The following is a 22,751-nucleotide window of genomic DNA, read 5'->3' on the forward strand; positions in this document are numbered from 1 at the left end:
AGTGCTTAATAAATGCTATCATTATTATTATTATTACAAACCCCAACATACAACATACACACACATAAACCCACAAATGCAGATATACACAAACTCGTACCCTCATTCTGTCTTGAAACTCCCTCCCCACTTCATATACGACAGACCACCACTCTCCCCATTTGATAGCCCCCTTGCCCTCAGCCTCACATCACTTATGCACATACTGTAAATTTATTTTAATGTCAATCTCCCCCTTTAGACTATAAGCTTCTGGTGGGCAGGGAATATGTCCACCAACTCTGATTTTATTGTACTGTCCCAAATAAGCCTTCAAGAAAAACTAACCAATAGATATTAATAATAATAATAATTATGGTATTAAACACTTAACTATGTGCCAAGCACTGCTCTAAGCGCTGGGGTAGATATAGGGTAATCAGGTTGTCCCATGTGGGGCTCACACTTTTAATCCCCATTTTTCAGATGAGGTAACTGAGGCACAGAGAAGTGAAGTGACTTGCCCAAAGTCACACAGCTAAGTGGCAGAGGCAGGATAATCGTACAGAAGCACACGCATACTGTAACACAGGTACACGAAGACCTATATATATAGAAACACAGACAAATTGCACACACAAAGAGGCAGATTCCCATGTCCACCTAGCTCACTCATGGGCATTTGCAGCCACACACACACAACTGTAATTCTATTTATCTATTCTGGTGGTATTGACACCTACTTGTTTTGTTCTCTGTCTCCCCCTTCAAGACTGTGAGTCCGTCGTTTGGCAGGGACCGTCTCTGTATGTTGCCGAACTGTACTTTCCAAGCGCTTAGTACAGTGCTCTGCACACAGTAAGTGCTCAATAAATACAATTGAACGAACTTAGACACACACAGCTGAAGGAACCCAAGGACCTCTTCAAGCGGCCTTCCCTAAACTCTCCCCATTCCCTTCTGTGTCACCCTTGCACTTGGATTTGTGCCCTTTATTCACTCCTCCCTCAACCCCACAGCCCATTTGTCCATATCTGTCACTTATTTAATGTTTATTCCCCACCTCTAGACTGTCAACTCCCGGCGAGCAGGGAACGTGTCTACCAATTGTTCTATTGTGCTCCCCTAAGCACTGAGAACGGTGCTCAGCACACGGTAAGCCCTCCATAAATATATTGCTATGTTCTCTCCTTGGGGTTTGGGGGAGAGAGCAAAACGGAGGGCGGGGTTGACCAGTTTCCCCTCTCCGGGGAAGAGGACGAAACTCGACTCTTGGCAAGAAATCATTTTATTAGAATAGTTGTACGTATGTTGTATAAATATTTGTCCACACTACATGGTGCGTGGCAGAGGGGGTGGGGTGGGAGTGGGGGGCGTGCGTGCACACAACACACATACACACACACGCGTGAGCGCTCACACACACACACACACACACACACACACACACACACACACACACACACACACACACACACACACACTTATTGCTGCCGAATCCAGCTTCGGGGGAGAGGGGCCGGGGAAGGTGTGCTTGTTTCTCCAGCCCCCCGCCCCACCAAAGGCACAAATGCATTTCATTCCTTGGAGGGGAGGATGCAAGACTCCCCAGACCCCAGGGGTGGCAAAAAGGGTTCGGGGGAAGATGTGGAAGGAGTTGGGGGGGCTCACACAGCCAGAAGTGGGAGGGTCTCAGCTCAGAAAATTCCTAGACCCAGTGTGGAACGCTACGGCCAAGCAGGGGTCGGGGATGGAGGCGGAATCAGAGCGGGGTCCCTGGAAGGCAATCCCAAGAGGTCATCGCATCCATCCCTCTGCCCCCAGGCAGAGGGCCCTGAATAAAAATGACCGGGGACAGGGATCGGAGGCAGGAGCAGGGGAGGGGTTTGGCGGCTGGCGGAGAGGGGGGCTTTGAGGAGGGGGGGGGTGTCCACCCACGCCTACCCCCCCAAACCGTTGGGACAGCCCTCGCCGCCAGCCCTGTCCGGGGCCGGGGGGCGGGGGTCATTCAAAGGTGAAGGGATCTTGAGTGCTGAAGAAGAAATGGCTGTCCATGTGTTCCTCCAGAGTCTCCTTGTCTCCGACCGCATCGGTGGGGAATCGCTCCTTGCACACTGGACACTCTCGCCACGGGGGCGACGAGGGACCCCCGCTATAGCCGCTGGGGAGGGGCGGAGAGAGGAGGGCAGGGAGGTCAGGCGGACCCTTTCAGCATCTTTCCTCCAGACCCAGGGCCGGCCGCTCCGGCTCCCCGGCTAGCTCCGTCCTCACCCTGTTCCCTGTCCCTCAGAAGTCGGGGGGAGGGCCGGGAGGAAAGGGGAGTGGGTTGGAGGAGAGGCAGAGAAACCTGGGGTCACCCCCTGCTTCAGCCCCCACTCCAACCGGGGCGGCAGGAGGTATGGCCAAGGGGCCTGGAGGGGCTGACCAGACACTCGGTTCTGTTCCCCTTCCTCAGTTTCCCTCCTCTGGGGCACGTGCCTGGTGGTGGGGGAGGAGGGAGAGGGGGGCAGGGGGGAGAAGGATACAGAGGAGGGTTATGGGGAGGAGGGGGCGAGGGTCGGGGGTCCGGCCGGGGCTCCGCCACCCACCATCCGGCCCCCCGTCCGTCGTCCTGCCCTCTGACTCACGTGGCCATGTCGTAGAAGACAGAGCCCAGTTCGGGCAGCAAAAGGCTGGCCTCCTCGCCCCCGCTCTGCACGGCGGCCATCAGAACGGCCTTCTCGTCCTCCGCCTCCTGGCAGGGGCAGCGCGGGCACGGGGGAGGTGAAGGCGGGGGGCGGAGGGGGCAGAGGCACGGGGGGAGCAGGGGAAGGGCGAGGAGAGAGTCGGACCATCAGGGGTGGTGGGGGGGAAGGGGACAGGGTGGAGGCCATAGGGTGAACGGTTGGGAGGGAAACACGAGGGGAAGCCGGGGAATGGGGGAGGAGAAGGACAGAGAGAGGAGGGGAGGGGGACAAGGGGATAGAGGGGGCGGGAGAAGGATGGGCAGGGGAAGATGGGGAGAGGCCCGAGGAAGGGCAGGGGGAGAAGGTTGGAGCAGGAGCGGGGAAACGTTACACCCATCCCCGGTCCCCCGGAGGGTGAGAAGAGACTGGCCTGTGGCTTCAGACCATGCCTCGGGACTCCCCTCTCCTCTGCTCACCGAGTCGGAGCTGCTGGCCTCCGACGTCCCCTTGATCTGGGCGGCGATGGGGGCCGGCTGGCTGATGACCACTCGGGGGGTGGGCTCCCGGGCGCCGGGGGGCGTGGGGGCCTGGTCGCCCCGGTCACACAGCCCGTAGGGGCTCAGCTGGGCCGCAAGTCGCATGTCCTCTGGGGACTCGTCCTCTTCCGAATCCGGGAGGGCTGAGTCCGGACAGCCTGGGGGGCGGGGGGTGAGGGTCGGGTGTGGGGGGTGAGTGTTAGTGGGACGGGAGGCGGAAAATTCCAGGAGGCGGAGCTCAACCCCGAGAGGGGTGGAGTCTGGCTCACCTACAAGGGGGTACAGTGAGGCAGAGGAGAGGCTTGGGATGCGGGGGGAGGGAATCTGGGGGTTCCAGGGATTGTGTGTGGGTGGGGGGGACGGTGCAGGAAGTCAGGGGCCCGCCCCGGTGGACAGACCCAGCTCGGCCGCAGCCTCCTCATCCTCGGGGCCCGCCACCTCGCTCCACTTTTCGTCCGCCACCTTCTCCAGGCGGGCCTCCAGCTTGCGCACGTAATCCAGCAGCTCCTGGGACGGGAAGGGCGGCGGGGTCAGGCCCGGGGTGGGGGGGGGCGGGGGAGGTTGGGAGGTGGGAGTCACGTCCTCAACCTCCTCGCCCACCCCGTTCTGCTGTGGAGCTTTGGACGCCTTGTTTCCCTCCACCCCAACCCGTGCAATGGGCGCGGGCACACACAGACACGGGCACACACACGCACGCACACTCCCCCTGCCCCCAACCTGTTTCTCCTCTTGTAGCTGCTCCTTCTCTTTCTGGAACACTCTCAAAGCTGACCGCAGCTCTTTCAGCTCCCGCCTGGTCTCCGACAGCTGGACCTGAACCGGGAACCAGGAGGGAACTGACCCAGAGGCCCACGGTCCAGGACGGGGCCCCACGGGGCCCCCCGCCCAGGGAACCGACTCTGGAACCCAGAGCCTCGAACCGCCCCCAACCCGGGCAAAGGGAGAGGGATCGATCTCGACTGTCTCACCGCCAACCTCTCGCCCGCATCCTGCCTCTGGCCTGGAATGCCCTCCCTCCTCCTATCTGACAATGACTCTCCCCCGCTTCAAAGCCTTACTGAAAGCCCACCTCCTCCAAAAGGCCTTCCCTGACCAATCGTATTTATTGAGCACTTACCGTGTGCAGAGCACTGTACTAAGCACTAAGACTAAGCCCTCCTTTCCTCTTTATCTCCCTTCAGCGTCGCCCTGACTCCTCCTTTGATTCAGCCTCACGGCTACCCGCAATTCATTCCTATTCACGACTGTCTCCCCTTCTAGACTGCAAACTCACTGTGGGAAGGGACTGCGCCTGCTATATCGTTCTACTGTCCTCTCCCGAGTGCTTAGTACAGTGCTCTGCACACAGGAAGCGCTCAATAAATACGACTGAGTGAATGAATGATGGGGATGGCTGGGGCCCGGGTGGGTAGCCCCTCTAGGCTGTAAGCTCGCTGTGGGCAGGGAATGTGTCTGATTATTGTTATTGCACTCTCCCGAGCGCCGAGCACAGTGCTCTGCACGCGGTAAGCGCTCAGTAAATACGACCGAATGAATGAACTTCACCAAGTTGGAGTCTCTCTCCCGGGACAGCTCAGTCTTGAGGCTCTGCCGCTGGCTTCGCTCCTCCCTCAGACCTTTCTCCAGCCGTAGCACCTCCGCGCTGAGCTTCAGGATTTTGTCCTTCTCGGCCTGGAGGGGAATGTCGAGGGGCGGGGAGGGGAATGTCGAGGGGCGGGGAGGGGAACGGGGCACCACCGGCTGAGGGATCCTTCCCCCACCTGCCCACTTTCCCACTCATTTGATTCCCCCGGCTCGCTGTCGTCCACCCTCAGCCCGGAATGGGGCATCCCGGGAAGGCGCCGTTGGGATTACAATGGGACACGATGGGAAAGCACCATGGAGATGGGAATGGAGCGGGATGGGAAGGTGCGACGGGAGACAGGAGTGGTGCACGTTGGGAAGATGCCATGGGGGGAGAGGACCTTTTAGACTGTGAGCCCACTGTTGGGTAGGGATGTCTCTATATGTTGCCAATTTCTACTTCCCAAGCGCTTAGTACAGTGCTCTGCACACAGTAAGCGCTCAATAAATATGATTGATGATGATGAGGAGTGGGGCAGGCTGGGAAGGTGCCATGGCGGATGGGAGTGGAACGCGTTGGGAAGGCACCATGGGGGATGGGAGTGGGGCACGCTGGAAAAACGCCATTGGGGAGAGGAGGGACCGCCTCTCTATGTTGCCAACTTGTACGTTCCAAGCGCTTAGTACAGTGCTCTGCACACAGTAAGCGCTCAATAAATACGACTGATTGATTGATTGAGTGGAGCATGCTGGGAAGGTGCCACGGGGGAAAGGAGGGGATCCCGCCTCCGCCACACGTCTGCTGTTGCGACCTTGGGCAAGCCACTTGACTTCTCAGAGCCTCAGTTCCCTCATCTGGAAAACGGGGATGATGACTGTGAGCCCCGCGCGGGACAACCTGATCACCTTGTATCCCCCAGCGCTCAGAACAGTGCTTTGCGCATAGTAAGCACTTAACAAACGCCATTATTATTATTAGCGTGCTGGGAAGGTCCACCACCCCTCCCTGGCTTTCCCATGGCGAAGGCGGGTGGGGCCCAGGACGCTCCACCTCAGGTGCGGACCCGTCCCCAGCAGGGACGGACTGTCTCTATCTGTTGCCAACTTGTCCTTCCCAAGCGCTTAGTCCAGTGCTCTGCACGTAGTAAGCGCTCAATAAATACGATTGATGACGATGCTGACTACCTCGACGTTCTGCAGCAGGCTGGCCCGCTCCTTGCTCCACTGGCCTCTGTCCTCTTTCCGGCGCTGGGCGAGGTCGTCCAGTTTGCCGCTGGTCTCGGCGGCCTCCAGCCGGCTGCGATGCAGCTCCGCGATGGTGCGGTCTCGGGTGGCGGCCGCCCCGGCCAACTCCTCGCCGAGCAGCGCGGCCTTCTGCTGGCTGGACGCCAAGAGGTCCTGGGTCTCTCGCAGCTGCTCCCTCAGCCCCTCCACCTGGGCCTGGGGAAGAGGGCCGGGGCCCTGAGTGCGGCTACGCCCCTCCCCGGCCCCGGCCCCCGGGGGCCGCGCGGCCGCTCACCCACCATCCGCGGCTGGGCCCGGTCCAGCTGGTCGCGCAGGCGGCCCACTTCCTCCCGCAGCCGCCGGGCCTGGGCGGCCGCCTGGCCCTCCCGGTCCTTGGCCTCGCGGAGCTGGGAATTCAGCTGCCGGTTCTCCGACTGCGACGCCCGCAGCTCCTCCTGGAACCGGGGGCCCGGGGTCAGCCCCGGCTCCGGGGACGGGACCCGGGCGTTCCGGCTCCCGGCCCCCGCTGGGTTATGACGACGATAATGACTGCGGTACTCGTTGAGCGCTTGCTACGTGCCAGGACCTGTACTAAGCGCTGGGGTAGATACAAGCTAACCAGGTTCGACAGGATCCGGGTCTCACGTGGGGCTCCTAGGAAGAAGCCCCATTTTCCAGAAGAGGGAACCGAGGCCCAGGGAAGTAAAGTGACTAGCCCAAAGTCACACGGGAGACAAGTTCTCTTCTCCTACTCCCTCCTGCGTTGCCCTGATTTGCTCCGTTTGCTTTTCCCCCTCCCAATCCCTCAGCACCTATGTCCGTATCTCAATCAATCAATCAATCGTATTTATTGAGCGCTTACTGTGCGCAGAGCACTGGACTAAGCGCTTGGGAAGTCCAAGTTGGCAACATATAGAGACGGTCCCTACCCAACAGCGGGCTCACAGTCTAGAAGGGGGAGACGGAGAACAAAATCAAACATATTAACAAAATAATCTGTCATTTGCTTATCGGTACTCATGTCTGTATCCCCTGCTGTAGACCGTAAGCTCCTTATGGGCAGGGAATGTGCCCGTTTATTGTTGCACTGTCCTCTCCCCAGCGCTTAGTACAATGCTCTGCACACAGTAAGCGCCCAATAAATACGACTGAGTGAATGAAAGTGGTAGAGCCAGGGTTAAAAGGCAGGTCCTCTGACTCCAGGCCTGGGCTCTTTCCCCTAGGTCGGGCTGCTCCTCTGGGTGACGGGGAAGGGGTGGGAGGAAGGGAGGGGGTCCCAGGTGTCCGGCTCACCTGGCTCTGCTCCCGGCTGGCCTGTTCCTCCTTCAGCTGCCCTTGCAGCCGCTCCTGCTCCCGCATCAGCCCCTTCGCGGTGCCCCTGACCCTGGAAGGGGGGGGGGGGGGTGGGGAGGAGGGTCAGGACGTGGGGGGATAGGGGAGGGAAAAGGACCCTGGACTCTGGACTGCCGCCTGAAGGTTCTGGGGTCTAACCCAGCCCGCGCACTCCGCTCCTCGAATGCCGGACTTCTCACGCTGTCCCTCGATCTTCTCTATCTCGCCGCTGACATTCCGGCCCGGAATGTCCCCCGTCTTCGTATCCGACAGACAATGACTCTCGCTCCGCTTCAAAGTCTTACTGAAAGCCCATCTCCCCCAAGAGGCCTTCCCTGACTAAGCCCTCCTTTCCTCTTCTCCCACTCCTTTCTGCGTCGCCCTGACTTGCTCCCTTTATTCATCCCCCCTCCCAGCCTCCAAGCACTTAAGTCCATATCTGTTATTTATTTCTATTAATGTCTGTCTCCCCCCAGGGTCTGTAAGCTCACTGTGGGCAGGAAATGTGTCTAAGATTTTACTGTACTCCCCCAAGCACTCAGCACAGTGATCTGCACACAACAGGCGCTCAGTAAATACGATCGACTGGCTCTGACTCTACACACACGGGCATGCGTGTGCGTGCGTCCATGTCCGGTCTTCCGCGTCATACATGTGGCTCCTGGGAGCAGGGGGCACTCACCTATCCAGCTCCACCTCTTTGGCGAGGACCTTTTCGCTGACGGCTTGGATGTCCCCCTCCAACTCCATGATCCGGGCCGCCTGTTCTCCCTGTCTCTGGATCAGCACGGCCCGCTCCTCCACCAGTTCGCTGTGGGCACGGGACAGGGCCTGGGGGAGTCCCCGGGGGAAACTGAGGCACGGGGGGCAGAGAAATGACGAGCAACCGGGGGTGGGGGGTGGGAGGCAGCGGTGGCTCTGCAAGCATTTACAATCTTTTCTTTTTTTACGGTATTTGTTAAATACTTACTATGTGCCAGGTGCTTACGTTGGGTTAGGTAGAAGCTAATGATAATAATGATGATGATGGTATTTGTTAAGCGCTTACTATGTGCAAAGCACTTTTCTAAGCACTGGGGAGATACAAGGTGATCAGGTTGTCCCACATGGGGCTCACAGTCTTAATCCCCATTTTCCAGATGAGGGAACTGAGGCCCAGAGAAGTTAAGTGACCTGCCCTAAGTCACACAGCTGACAATTGGAGGAGCCGGGATTTGAACCCATGACCTCTGACTCCAAAGCCCGGGCTCTTGCCACTGAGCCATGCTGCTAATCAGGTTGCACACAGTCTGTGTCCCATGCGGGGCTCACAGTCTTAATCCCCAGTCTACAGGTGAGGTAACTGAGGCCCAGTGAAGGGAAGTGGCTTGCCCGAGGTCACACAACAGACACCTGGCAGAGACAGGATTAGAATCCAGGGCCCTCTGACTCCTGGGCCCATCCTCCATCCCACTAGGCCACGATGCTTCTCAAGTATTATCGGGGATAATACTGTATATACTGTAATACTGTACAGTATATCGGGGATATACTGTGTGCTCTGCACACAGTAAGCACTCAATAAATACGATTGATGATGATAAATAATAATAATTATGGTACATGTCAAGCGCTTACTATGTGCCAAGCCCTGTTCTAAGCGCTGGGGATGATACAAGGCAATCGGATGCACAGAGTCCCTGTCCCACATGTCAAGCGCTTACTATGTGCCACGCCCCGTTCTAAGCGCTGGGGATGACACAAGGCAATCGGATGGACAGAGTCCATGTCCCACATGTCAAGCGCTTACTATGTGCCAAGCCCCGTTCTAAGCACTGGGGATGACACAAGGCAATCGGATGGACAGAGTCCCTGTCCCACATGTCAAGCGCTTACTATGTGCCAAGCCCTGTTCTAAGCGCTGGGGATGATACAAGGCAATCGGATGGACAGAGTCCATGTCCCACATGTCAAGCGCTTACTATGTGCCAAGCCCCGTTCTAAGCGCTGGGGATGATACAAGGCAATCGGATGGACAGAGTCCCTGTCCCACATGTCAAGCGCTTACTATGTGCCAAGCCCTGTTCTAAGCGCTGGGGATGATACAAGGCAATCGGATGGACAGAGTCCATGTCCCACATGTCAAGCGCTTACTATGTGCCAAGCCCTGTTCTAAGCGCTGGGGATGACACAAGGCAATCGGATGGACAGAGTCCCTGTCCCACATGTCAAGCGCTTACTATGTGCCAAGCCCTGTTCTAAGCGCTGGGGATGATACAAGGCAATCGGATGGACAGAGTCCCTGTCCCACATGTCAAGCGCTTACTATGTGCCAAGCCCTGTTCTAAGCACTGGGGATGATACAAGGCAATCGGATGGACAGAGTCCCTGTCCCACATGTCAAGCGCTTACTATGTGCCAAGCCCCGTTCTAAGCGCTGGGGATGATACAAGGCAATCGGATGGACAGAGTCCCTGTCCCTCATGTCAAGCGCTTACTATGTGCCAAGCCCCGTTCTAAGCGCTGGGGATGACACAAGGCAATCGGATGGACAGAGTCCATGTCCCACATGTCAAGCGCTTACTATGTGCCAAGCCCTGTTCTAAGCGCTGGGGATGATACAAGGCAATCGGATGGACAGAGTCCCTGTCCCACATGTCAAGCGCTTACTATGTGCCAAGCCCTGTTCTAAGCACTGGGGATGATACAAGGCAATCGGATGGACAGAGTCCCTGTCCCACATGTCAAGCGCTTACTATGTGCCAAGCCCCGTTCTAAGCGCTGGGGATGATACAAGGCAATCAGATGGACAGAGTCCCTGTTCCACATGTCAAGCGCTTACTATGTGCCAAGCCCTGTTCTAAGCGCTGGGGATGACACAAGGCAATCGGATGGACAGAGTCCCTGTCCCACATGTCAAGCGCTTACTTTGTGCCAAGCCCTGTTCTAAGCGCTGGGGATGACACAAGGCAATCGGATGGACAGAGTCCCTGTCCCACATGTCAAGCGCTTACTATGTGCCAAGCCCTGTTCTAAGCGCTGGGGATAATACAAGGCAATCGGATGGACAGAGTCCCTGTCCCACATGTCAAGCGCTTACTATGTGCCAAGTCCCGTTCTAAGCGCTGGGGATGACACAAGGCAATCAGATGGACAGAGTCCCTGTCAATCAATCAATCATATTTATTGAGCGCTTACTATGTGCAGAGCACCGGACTAAGCGCTTGGGAAGTCCAAGTTGGCAACATATAGAGACAGTCCCTATCCAACAGTGGGCTCACAGTCTAAAAGGGGGAGACGCATGTCCCACATGGGGGGCTCACACTTACTCCCATCTTACAGAGGAGGGAACTGAGGCCCAGAGAGGCGAAGTGACTTGCAGGCGCGTGGTCCTGCGGTCGCCCAGAGCCCGTGCTCCAGCCGGCCCAGCCCACAGAGGAGGGGCCGAGGCGTGGTGGGGAGGGAGGGGGCCCCTCTCACCTGGTGCTCGTCGGCCAGGCCGGCCCGCTCCCCCCGGTTGGCGTCCAGCTCCTCCTGCAGCTCCCGGACGCGGGCCCGCAGCCCCTCCACCTCCCCCTCCAGCCACAGCTTCAGCCGCATCAGGTCGTTCCGCTCCTGCTGGCTCTCGTCCAGCTGGGTCTAGGGACGGGGGCCAAGGTGAGCCGGGGAGACCCCCCCCCCCCCGTACACCCCATCCCTCATCATCATCACCAATCGTATTTATTGAGCGCTTACTATGTGCAGAGCACTGGACTAAGCGCTTGGGAAGTCCAAATTGGCAACATCTAGAGACAGTCCCTACCCAACAGTGGGCTCACAGTCTAAAAGGGGGAGACGGAGAACAAAACCAAATGCCATCATTATTATTACTATTATTACAAATTGGCAACATATAGAGACAGTCCCTACCCAACAGTGGGCTCACAGTCTTACGTATATATGGTTGTTATATATAGATGGTTGTACATATTTATTACTCTATTTATTTATTTTCCTTGTACATATCTATCCTATTTATTTTATTTTGTTGGTATGTTTGGTTTTGTTCTCTGTCACCCCCTTTCAGACTGTGAGCCCACTGTTGGGTAGGGACTGTCTCTAGGGGTTGCCAGTTTGTACTTCCCAAGCGCTTAGTCCAGTGCTCTGCACATAGGAAGCGCTCAATAAATACGATTGATGATGATGATAAAAGGGGGAGACAGGGAACAAAACCAAACCTACTAACAGAATAAAATAAATAGGTTAGATATGTACAAGTAATATAAATAGAGTAATAAATATGTACAAACATATATACAGGTGCAGTGGGGAAGGGAAGGAGGTAAGATGGGGGGGATGGAGAGGGGGACGAGGGGGAGAGGAAGGAAGGGGCTCAGTGTGGGAAGGCCTCCTGGAGGAGGTGAGCTCTCAGCAGGGCCTTGATCCCCCCCCCCCCCGCCGGGCTCCCCCGCACCTGGAGGACGGCGGCCTTGGGCACCACGAGAAGCATGTCGCCTCCGCCGTCGGCCTCCTCCAGGGTGACCAGGTCGTCCATGGGCCGCGGCTCCCGGAACTGGAACGGGGGGCTCTGCCCGCACACCCGGCCCTGCCGGCTCACGTAGCGGAACTGGTACTGCTGCGTGCCCGGCTTGGGCAGGTAGCCGGCTGCGGGGACAGGCCACGGGGACGCCTGGGAACACCTCCCGCACACCACCACCTCTTCCCCCGCCACCCCTGGGGGCAGGGACCCCTGGGGCTGATGAATATTTACTAATTTTATTTGGTCAGTATGTTTGGTTTTGTCTCCCCCTTTTAGACTGTGAGCCCACTGTTGGGTAGGGACTGTCTCTAGATGTTGCCAATTTGTAATAATAATAATAATAATGATGGCATTTGGTTTTGTTCTCTGTCTCCCCCTTTTAGACTGTGAGCCCACTGTTGGGTAGGGACTGTCTCTAGATGTTGCCAATTTGTAATAATAATAATAATGATGGCATTTGGTTTTGTTCTCTGTCTCCCCCTTTTAGACTGTGAGCCCACTGTTGGGTAGGGACTGTCTCTAGATGTTGCCAATTTGTAGTAATAATAATAATGATGGCATTTGGTTTTGTTCTCTGTCTCCCCCTTTTAGACTGTGAGCCCACTGTTGGGTAGGGACTGTCTCTATATGTTGCCCAATTTGTAATAATAATAATAATAATGATGGCATTTATTAAGTGCTTACTCTGTGCAAAGCACTGTACTAAGTGCTGGGGAGGCTACAAGGTGATCGGGTTGTCCCACGGGGGGGCTCACAGTCTTCATCCCCATTTTACAGATGAGGCCCAGAGAAGTGAAGTGATTTGCCCCAAGTCACACAGATGACAGTTGGCGGAGCCGGGATTTGAACCCATGACCTCTGACTCCAAAGCCCGGGCTCTTTCCACTGCGCCACGCTACTTCCCAAGCGCTTAGTACAGTGCTCTGCACACAGTGAGCGCTCAATAAATACGATTGAGGATGATGATGATGATGATTTCTACCAATGTCTGCCTCCCTGCTCTAGGCTGCAAGCTTGCTGGGCAGGAAATGTGTCTGTTTATTATTTTATTGTAACAATAATGATAATAATGGCATTTATTAAGCGCTTACTACGTGCAAAGCATTCATTCGATCGTATTTATTGAGCGCTTACTGTGTGCAGAGCACTGGACTAAGTGCTTGGGAAGTCCAAGTTGGCAACATGTAGAGACAGTCCCTACCCAACAGCGGGCTCACAGTCTAGAAGGGGGAGACGGACAACAAGACAAAACGTATTAACAAAATAAAACAAATAGAATAATCAATCAATCAATCAATCAATCGTATTTATTGAGCGCTTACTGTGTGTGGAGCACTGGACTAAGCGCTTGGGAAGTCCAAGTTGGCAACATATAGAGACAGTCCCTACCCAGCAGTGGGCTCACAGTCTACAAGGGGGAGACAGAGAACAAAACCAAACATCCTAACAAAATAAAATAAATAGAATAGATATGTACAAGTAAAATAGAGTAATAAATATGTACAAACATATTTTTATAAATATGTACAAGTAAAATAGAGTAATACATATGCACAAACATATATACATTCATTCATTCAATCGTACTGAGCGCTTACTGTGTGCAGAGCACTGCGCTAAGCGCTTGGGAAGTACAAGTTGGCAGCATATAGAGACGGCATTGTTCTAAGCGCTGGGGAGGTTACAAGGTGATCAGGTTGTCCCACGGGGAGCTCACAGTCTTAACCCCCATTTTCCAGATGAGGGAACTGAGGCCCAGGGAAGTGAAGTGACTTGCCCAAAGTCACACAGCTGACAACTGGCAGAGCTGTACTCTCCCTAGGGCTTAGTACAGTGCTTTGCACAGGGTGAGTGCTCAATAAATAGGGCTTCCCTGCCCCAATCTCCACCTCCCCCATCCTCCCAAACCCCAGCCCCGCCATCACTCACCCTGGAACTGGACACTGGAGTGGACCGGCCCGCCTTCAACCGTATTCTCGGGGACCACGGACCAAACGAAGGTGTGGTAATCGCGGACGGAGGTTGCTTCTACCTGTGGGCGGGGGGCACCGAGGCTGGGGTGGGTGGGGGCACGCTGGGGGCACCGAGGGGGGCCGGGGCACCGAGGGGGCCGCGACAGGTGCGGGCTGGTCCGTGTATTTGGACACTAACCCGCCTGGAAATCCCCAAAGCGCCAATTAGCGTCTACTAACATTTGAGTCAACAACAGAGGCGCGCTTTAGGTTCCTGGCCCCCCCGCCCCCAAATCGAGGTCCGAAAGTCTAGTAGTCCGACCGTCTTCGGCCCCCGCTAGGGCCGGTCTCCTAATAATAATAATAATAATAATAATAATAATAATGATAATGATAATACTCTACTATAATAGTACAGTGCTCTGCACACAGTAATTGCTCAATAAATACGATTGATGATGATGATGAGCCCACTGTTGGGTAGGGACCGTCTCTAGATGTTGCCAACTTGTACTTCCCAAGTGCTTAGTACAGTGCTCTGCCCACAGTAAGCGCTCAATAAATACAGTTGATTGATTGATTGATAATAATGATGGCACTCATTAAGCGCTCACTATGTGCAAAGCACCGTTCTAAGCGCTGGGGAGGTTCCAAGGCGATCAGGTTGTCCCATGGGGGGCTCCCAGTCTTCATCCTCATTTTACAGATGAGGGAACTGAGGCCCGGGGAAGTGAAGTGACTCGCCCAAAGTCCCACGGCTGACAGCTGGCAGAGCCGGGGCGGCCCCAGATAGAGAAGCAGCGTGGCTCAGTGGAAAGAGCCCGGGCTTTGGGTTCGAATCCCGGCTCCGCCACGTGTCTGCTGCGTGACCTCGGGCGAGTCACTTCACTTCTCTGAGCCTCAGTTACCTCATCTGTAAAATGGGGATTAAGACTGTGAGCCCCACGTATCCCCCCAAGCGCTTAGAGCAGTGCTTTGCACATAGTAAGCGCTTAACAAATGCCAACATTATTATTATTATTATGTCCCCCCTCAGGCCGACGGCCGGCTCAGGCCTCCGCAACCGCTAGACCCCCACGGGCGCTGGGCTCACGGGGAGGGGCTGCCCGGAGCTGCGTAATGCAGGTGGGGAAACTGAGGGAGGGACGGCCGTACCTTGAAGATGCCGATCCAGTCGCTGGCGTTGGGGGCCGTGCCCGGGGGCAGGGTGTAGTGGCACTCGACCTTGGTGTTGGGGACGTAGATGCGGGCGACGTTCAGAAACGTGACCCCTCCCCGGCCTCGCCGGGCCGTGGACTCCTCCATGCTGAACGCCGCCGATCGCTGACCTGCTGGGCAGAGGGGTGCCCCCAACCCCTCCCCTGTAATAATAATAATAACTGCGTTTTTGGTTAAAAGTGCTTACTATGTGCCAAGCACTATACTAAGCACTAGAGCAGATACAAGGCGATCGGCTCGGACGTAGTCCCTGTCCCACATAGGGCTCGCAGTCTCAATCCCCATTTTACGATAATAATAATAACGATGGCATTTATTAAGCGCTTACTATGTGCGAAGCACTGTTCTAAGCGCTGGGGAGGTTGCAAGGTGATCAGGTTGTCCCCTGTGGGGCTCACAGTCTTAGTCCCCATTTTCCAGATGAGGTGACTGAGGCCCAGAGAAGTGAAGTGACTTGCCCAAAGTCACACAGCTGGCAATTGGCGGAGCCGGGATTTGAACCCATGACCTCTGACTCCAAAGCCCGGGCTCTTTCTACTGAGCCACGCCGCTTTTCTGTTCCGACGCTGCTTCTCTGCCTCAGTTACGATGAGGTAACTGAGGCAAACCGAAGTGACTTGTCCAAAGCCACACGGCAGAGAAGCGACTTGTACTTCCCAAGCGCTCAGTACAGTGCTCTGCACACGGTAAGCGCTCAATAAATACGATTGAATGAGAGAATGAAAAGCGGCGGAGCTGCGATTAGAACCCAGGTCCTTCTGACTTCCAAGCCCAGACTCTTTCCATTAGGCCACACTGCTTCTCCTCCTGCCCTTTCCTCTCCAGCTTCCATCTAGAGGAATGGTTATATGTTGCCAATTTGTACTTCCCAAGCGCTTAGTACAGTGCTCTGCACACAGTAAGCGCTCTATAAATACGACTGATTGATTGATTGATTGATTGATAGACTGGGGTAGCAGATAGAGCAGTCAGAAAGTCATGATGATGATGACGGTATTTGTTAAGCGCTTACTATGTGCCAAGCACTGTTCTAAGCGCTGGGGTAGATACAAGGTGATCAGGTTGTCCCCCGTGGGGCTCACAGTCTTAATCCCCACTTTATAGATGAGGGAACTGAGGCCCAGAGAAGTGAAGTGACTTGCCCAAAGTCACACAGCTGACAAGTGGCAGAGCCAGGATTAGAACCCACAACCTCTGATTCCCAAGCCCGTGTTCTCTCCACTGAGCTGGGTTGCAATCCTGGCTCCGCCACTTGTCTGCTGCGTGACCTTGGGAAAGTCGCTTCAATCAATCAATCGTATTTATTGAGCGCTTACCGTGTGCAGAGCACTGTACTAAGCGCTTGGGAAGTACAAGTTGGCAACACATAGAGACAGTCCCTACCCAACAGTGGGCTCACAGTCTAAACTTCTCTTCACTTCACTTCTCCATCCCTCAGTGACCTCACCTGAAAAATGGGGATTAAGACTGTGAACCCCACATAGGAGAGGGATTGTGTCCAGCGCGATTTGCTTGTATCAATCAATCAATCAATCGTATTTACTGAGCGCTTACTGTGTGCAGAGCACTGTACTAAGTGCTTGGGAAGTCCAAGTTGGCAACATATAGAGACGGTCCCTACCCAACAGTGGGCTCACAGTCTAAAAGGGGGAAACAGAGAACAAAACCAAACATACTAACAGAAATGAAATGAATAGATATGTACAAGTAATATAAATTGAGTAATAGATATGTACACACATATATACATATATACAGGTGCTGTGGGGAAGGGAAGGAGGTAAGATGGGGGGACGGAGAGGGGGATGAGGGGGAGAGGAAGGATTAAGCGCTTGGGAAGTCCAAGTTGGCAACATACAGAGACGGTCCCTACTCGTAACCACTCCAGCGCTTAGTACAGTGTCTGGCACATAGAAAGTACTTAACAAATGCCATCATTATTATTAGTCTCTGCCCCTCCCACACAAGTGCCCGTGTCCTCCTCCAGCTCCCAAGCTCCTAACATCCTCAGCCCTGCCCCTCTTACCCAATGTCTCCAGCTCTGCCCCTCTCCCATCTCCCACCCCGTCTCAGCTCCTTCTGGCTCTAGGCCTTACTTAATAATAATAACAGTAATAATAATTACGGTATTTGTTAAGCGCTTACTACATGCCAAGCACTGTTCTAAGCGCTGGGGTAGATACAAGGGAACCAGGTTGTCCCACGTGGGGCTCACAGTCTTACTCTGTATATATACTCCTGTATATATGTCCTGTATATATGTTTGTATATATTTATTACTCTATTTATTTTACTTGTACATATCTATTCTATTTATTTTATTTTGTTAGTATGTTTGGTTTTGTTCTCTGTCTCGCCCTTTTAGACGGTGAGCCCACTGTTGGGTAGGGACTGTCTCTCTATGTTGCCAACTTGGACTTCCCAAGCGCTTAGTCCAATGCTCCGCACACAGTAAGCGCTCAATAAATACAATTGATTGATTGATTGATTACTCCCCATTTTGCAGATGATGAGACTGAGGCGCAGAGAAGTTAAGTGGCTTGCCTGAGGTCACACAGCAGACAAGTGGCGAAGCTGGGAATTAGAACCCACGTCCTCTGACTCCCAAGGCTGTGCTCTTTCCACTACGCCGTGCTGCCTTCCTTCTCTCTTAACCAATTTGGGGTAACCAGGCAACCTCACTCCTGGCTTCCAATCCTTCCCAGAATCCAGTCCCCACCCCCCCTCTCAATCAATCAATCAATCAATCACATTTATTGAGCGCTTACTGTGTGCAGAGCACTGGACTAAGCGCTTGGGAAGTCCAAGTTGGCAACATCTAGAGACAGCCCCTACCCAACAGTGGGCTCACCGTCTAAAAGGGGGAGACAGAGAACAAAACCAAACATACTAACAAAATAAAATAAATAGAATAGATATGTACAAGTAAAATAGAGTAATAAATCTGTACAAACATATATACATATATACAGGTGCTGTGGGGAAGGGAAGGAGGTAAGATGGGGGGGATGGAGAGGGGGACGAGGGGGAGAGGAAGGAAGGGGCTCAGTCTGGGAAGGCCTCAACTTCCCAGTGCTCTGCACACAGTAAGCGCTCAATAAATACAATTGATTGATTGATTGATTGATTTCCCCCGGTTCAAAAAACCAAAATCTACACTGGGCGATGGAACCGGTCCTGAATTGGCCTGGGGCTGTAGACACCACCCAAGGGGCAGAGGCGGCTGGAAACGCAGCTGTATCTGGGGAGCAGCAAGGAGCTGATAATCATCAGAGAGGAACAGCTCAGTCCCCAGATGAGTTTCTGGCCTGGAATGTAGGGGGGCCCCACCCCAATCCTCCTTCCTCTCTCCGACTCACCCCTCCACTTCCCACCAGTGAGAGTCCTGGGAGCCTTGGCCCATCTCCCAGACACAGAAAGGGCGTAGGAAGTATCTCAAATTAATCCTGGGGAAAAGGGTAGTTTGTGAAGGTGCTGGTTCTGAGGTGAAGCAAAGCGACCAGCGGGATCAAGGGATGAGGAGGGTGTTTGGAGAGCGGTGGAGTTCAATCAATCAATCAATCGTATTTATTGAGTACTTACTGTGTGCAGAGCACTGGACTAAGCGCTTGGGAAGTCCAAGTTGGCAACATCTAGAGACAGTCCCTGCCCAACAGTGGGCTCACAGTCTAAAAGGGGGAGATAGAGAACGAAACCAAACATACTAACAAAATAAAATAAATAGAATAGATCTGTACAAGTAAAATAGAGTAATAAATAGGTACAAACATATATACATATGTACAGGTGCTGTGGGGAAGGGAAGGAGGTAAGATGAGGGGGATGGTGAGGAAGGAAGGGGCTCAGTGTGGGAAGGCCTCCTGGAGGAGGTGAGCTCTCAGTAGGGCCTTGAAGGGAGGAAGAGAGCGAGCTTGGCGGATGGGCAGAGGGAGGGCATTCCAGGCCCAGGGAGAAAAGTTCAGAGGAGAGGGGGCGGACAAAGAGTTACTGGAGGGCTGAGGGGGTCCCAACCCCGCCACGTATCTCTGCAGGTGGGGGGCTCACTCAGCTCACCCTCCAACCTAGAGCAGTGGTCCTCTCCCCAGGCTGATTCCCGGCCCGGTACTTTACAGGCCTGGTGGTTATTTGGGGGCTTTGTGGAAGGGGTGAGACAGGGGTGGACCAGCCAGGTGGTGGGAATCGGGAGGTCTAGACCAGATGGGGAGACCCCCCAACCCCCCCTACTCAGTCCAATCCTTTCCATCAGCTCCCAGCAGGTTCTCGGTGGCCAATCAGACGGTGCCACACACCCTGGGTGCCCAGGCCTCCAAGCCCACGACACACTGGGAAGAGGATGGGCCGAGTGGTGGGCACAGGGGCCATCCTGGAAGTGGGTGGACTTGGTGTGGGGGGTTCCCCAAACCGGGCAGGGAGTCAAGACAGCTGTAGAGACCTCCCCAACCCAAGCCATTAGAGGAAAAGGGGCTTCATCCCACTCCTGTTGGGGCACAGGTACCCACGAGGATACCTCACAGATTCGGATGAGGGAGTCCCCTACAGCCCCCCTCCCCTAACTATATAAAACCCCACAACAGCTGGGAACTTTTCCCGGGCTAAGTGGCTCATCAGAGCAAAACTGTGAGATGCCCGTGGGGCAGGTGGCAGGGTTTGGAAGCACAAGGGGAGGGGGACTGCTCCCCCTCCAAACCGAGGGACCCCCCCCCCCAACTTCCCCTTTTAGATTGTGAGCCCACTGTTGGGTAGGGACTGTCACTATATGTTGCCGACTTGTACTTCCCAAGCGCTTAGTACAGTGCTCTGCACACAGTAAGCGCTCAATAAATACGATTGATTGATTGGGTGGGCATGCACCCCTTTACCCACCCCCGTTTTCTGGCAGGGGAGGGAACACTTGGCTTGCAACATACACACTAGGCCTGTTTTTGGGTGAGCAAAGGGAAGGCCAATTTTAGAGATCAGAACATGGGGTGGGGGACCCCCCAGTTCTACCCCCTCCTCCCTCCCCATGCCCACTCTCCCCCCACCTAACTTCCCATCTTCCTTACGAGTTTTCCTACCAAACTAGATGGAGTCAGCTGGGGTCCCTCCTATTCAGAGACCCCCCCCCCAAATCCAGCACCCCCAAAAGTGATGCCCTCCCCGCAAAAGGAGGTGCATTCCAGGCCAGGGGGGATAATCCCGAAAAGCCTCCCTCCAGACTCTCCTTCCAGGGCCCGAGGAGACCCCTTTTCAATCAATCAATCGTATTTATTGAGCGCTTACTGTGCGCAGAGCACCGGACTAAGCGCTTGGGAAGTCCAAGTTGGCAACATCTAGAGACAGTCCCTACCCCACAGTGGGCTCACAGTCTAAAAGGGGGAGAGAGAGGACAAAACCAAACATACTAACAAAATAAAATAAATAGAATAGATAGGTGCAAATCCCCTCAAAATTAGGACAAAGTCTCTTACCCCAGCGACGTATCAGCTGTTCCCTCACCTTTCACCAATAACAAAAACACGACTGAGCTCCGGGGAGGGAGGGGGGCAGGAGGGAGGCCCCACGGCCCTCTGGGAGTTGTAGTCCTAATGCGGGCCTCGCCCCGTGAGACTTAGCAGGAGAAGGACTACGAGTCCCGGCATGCAGCGCGGCGCGGGGCACGGCAAGGGCGGGCGCGGTGGCTCCTGGGAGGTGAAGTCGGCCTGCCGCCGCTTTGGAAGCGCGAAGGCCCCCTGGTGGACTACATTTCCCAGAATGCCCGGCGGCCTAGGGGCGGGGCCTTCTGGGCTAATGGTGGCCGGGGAATTGCAACGTGCCTAGTTTAGGATGGAGGAAGATGGGCCGGGATAAGGGGGGCGGGAGAGGCCAAGGGATCCCCTTCCCTCCCCAAACCGCCTTCAGATGGCGAGCAGGGAAACAGTGGGATGGCCCTGGGGTGCCCTTTGACCCCTAGGTTTGGAGGATCTCAAAGCACTTGTCAATCGTATTTATTGAGCGCTTACTGTGTGCAGAGCACTGTACTAAGCACTTGGTAAGCACAAGTTGGCAACATCTAGAGCCGGTCCCTACCCAACAGTGGGCTCATCATCATCATCAATCGTATTTATTGAGCGCTTACTGTGTGCAGAGCACTGTACTAAGCGCTTGGGAAGTACAAATTGGCAACATCTAGAGACAGTCCCTACCCAACAGTGGGCTCACAGTCTAGAAGGGGGAGACAGAGAACAAAACATATTAACAAAATAAATAGAATAGATAATGTACAACAATGGCATTTGTTAAGCGCTTACTATGTGCAAAGCACTGTTCTAAGCACTGGGGGGGATACAGTGTGATCAAGTTGTCCCACGTGGGACTCACAGTCTTAATCCCCATTTTTACAGATGAGGTAACAGGCTCAGAGAAGTTAAGTGACTTGCCCAAGGTCACACAGCAGACTTGTGGCGGAGCCGGGATGTGAACCCACGACGTCTGAGTCCAAAGCCCGGGCTCTTTCTACTGAGCCACGCTGCTTCTACAAGTAAAAGAAATAAATAGGGAACGTGTCCTATGGGACACGCATTTCATTTCCACAGAGCATGGGCCTGGGAGAAGGACCTGGGTTCTAATTCCAGCTTTGCCACTTGTCTGCTGTGTGACCTTTGGCACCTCGCAACTTCTCTGTGCCTCGGTAACCTCATCTGAAAATGGGGATTAAGACACGGAGCCCCGTGTGGGACAAGGACTGTGTCCAAACTATTAGCTTGTATCTACTTCAGCGCTTCATACGGTGCCTGGCACATAGTGAACATTTTACAAACACCATAAAATTGGTTGAGCACTTACTGTATGCAGAGCGCAGTAATAATAATAATAATAATGACATTTATTAAGCGCTTACTATGTGCAAGGCACTGTTCTAAGTGCTGGGGGGGGGATACAAGGTGATCAGGTTGTCCCATGGGGTGGCTCACAGTCAAGCCAGTCAACCCAGTGCTCTGCACACAGTAAGCGCTCAATAAATACGATTGCACACTGTAATAATAATAATAATGACATTTATTAAGCACTAACTATGTGCAAGGCACTTTTCTAAGCGCTGGGGGGGGATACGAGGTGATCAGGTTGTCCCATGGGGGGCTCACAGTCAATCCAGTGCTCTGCACACAGTAAGCGCTCAATAAATACAATCTAATGAATCCCCATTTTACAGATGAGGTAACTGCGGCCCAGAGAAGTGACTTGCCCAAAGTCACACAGCTGACAATTGGCGGAGATGGGATTTGAACCCATGACCACTGACTCCAAAGCCCAGGCTCTTTCCACTGAGCCACAGTGCTTCTTGGGAGAGGATGATACAACAATAAACAGACACATTCCCTGCCCACAACTCATTCACTCAATCGTATTTATTGAGCCCTTACTGTGTGCAGAGCACTGTACTAAGCGCTTGGGAAGTACAAGTCGGCAACATATAGAGACGGTCCCTACCCAACAACGGGCTCACAGTCTAGAAGGGGGAGACAGACAACAAAACAAAACATGGAGACAGGAGTCTTTGTGACTCCCCGGGCCCCGTTCCCCCCAACCCCGCCAAACACCTCCAGGTTCTGCACATCCGATGCTACAGACCTTTACTCTATTCCTAGACGCTTCTATGTCTGTCTCTCCTATTAGAATGTAAATTCCTCATGGGCGGAGAAGTGCTACTGCACTTTTCCAAATGCTCAGAACAGTGCACTGTCCCAGGTGGGTGCTCAATCAATCAATCAATCCTATTTACTGAGTGCTACTGTATGCAGAGCACTGTACCAAATGCTTGAGC

The 22,751-nt window shown here is 54.2% G+C and overlaps 1 protein-coding gene across 4 annotated transcripts; it reads right to left on the reverse strand.

Annotated features, from left to right (window-relative positions):
* Positions 1-1,464: 1,464 nt before the first annotated feature.
* Positions 1,465-20,483, reverse strand: CALCOCO1 (calcium binding and coiled-coil domain 1). Of its 4 annotated transcripts, XM_038753043.1 has the most exons (15): positions 20,419-20,483; positions 14,906-15,111; positions 13,728-13,830; positions 11,733-11,923; positions 10,760-10,918; positions 7,983-8,131; positions 7,262-7,352; positions 6,268-6,423; positions 5,930-6,184; positions 4,727-4,852; positions 3,899-3,994; positions 3,580-3,688; positions 3,122-3,339; positions 2,607-2,713; positions 1,465-2,140 (listed from the first exon to the last, which is right to left on the reverse strand). In XM_038753043.1, exons 2-15 carry the CDS (start codon positions 15,053-15,055, stop codon positions 1,984-1,986), a joined length of 2,067 nt encoding a protein of 688 aa, XP_038608971.1. In that variant the 5' UTR covers positions 15,056-15,111; positions 20,419-20,483; the 3' UTR covers positions 1,465-1,983. The 4 variants fall into 4 exon arrangements, with proteins under 4 accessions (XP_038608971.1, XP_038608973.1, XP_038608970.1 ...); XM_038753045.1 differs by lacking the exon at positions 6,268-6,423; XM_038753042.1 differs by lacking the exons at positions 1,465-2,140; positions 2,607-2,713 and having other exon boundaries at positions 2,780-3,339.
* Between the last annotated feature and the right edge of the window lie 2,268 nt (positions 20,484-22,751).

This window comes from Tachyglossus aculeatus, chromosome 10, assembly GCF_015852505.1.
Source record: "Tachyglossus aculeatus isolate mTacAcu1 chromosome 10, mTacAcu1.pri, whole genome shotgun sequence".
Lineage (NCBI taxonomy): Eukaryota > Metazoa > Chordata > Mammalia > Monotremata > Tachyglossidae > Tachyglossus > Tachyglossus aculeatus.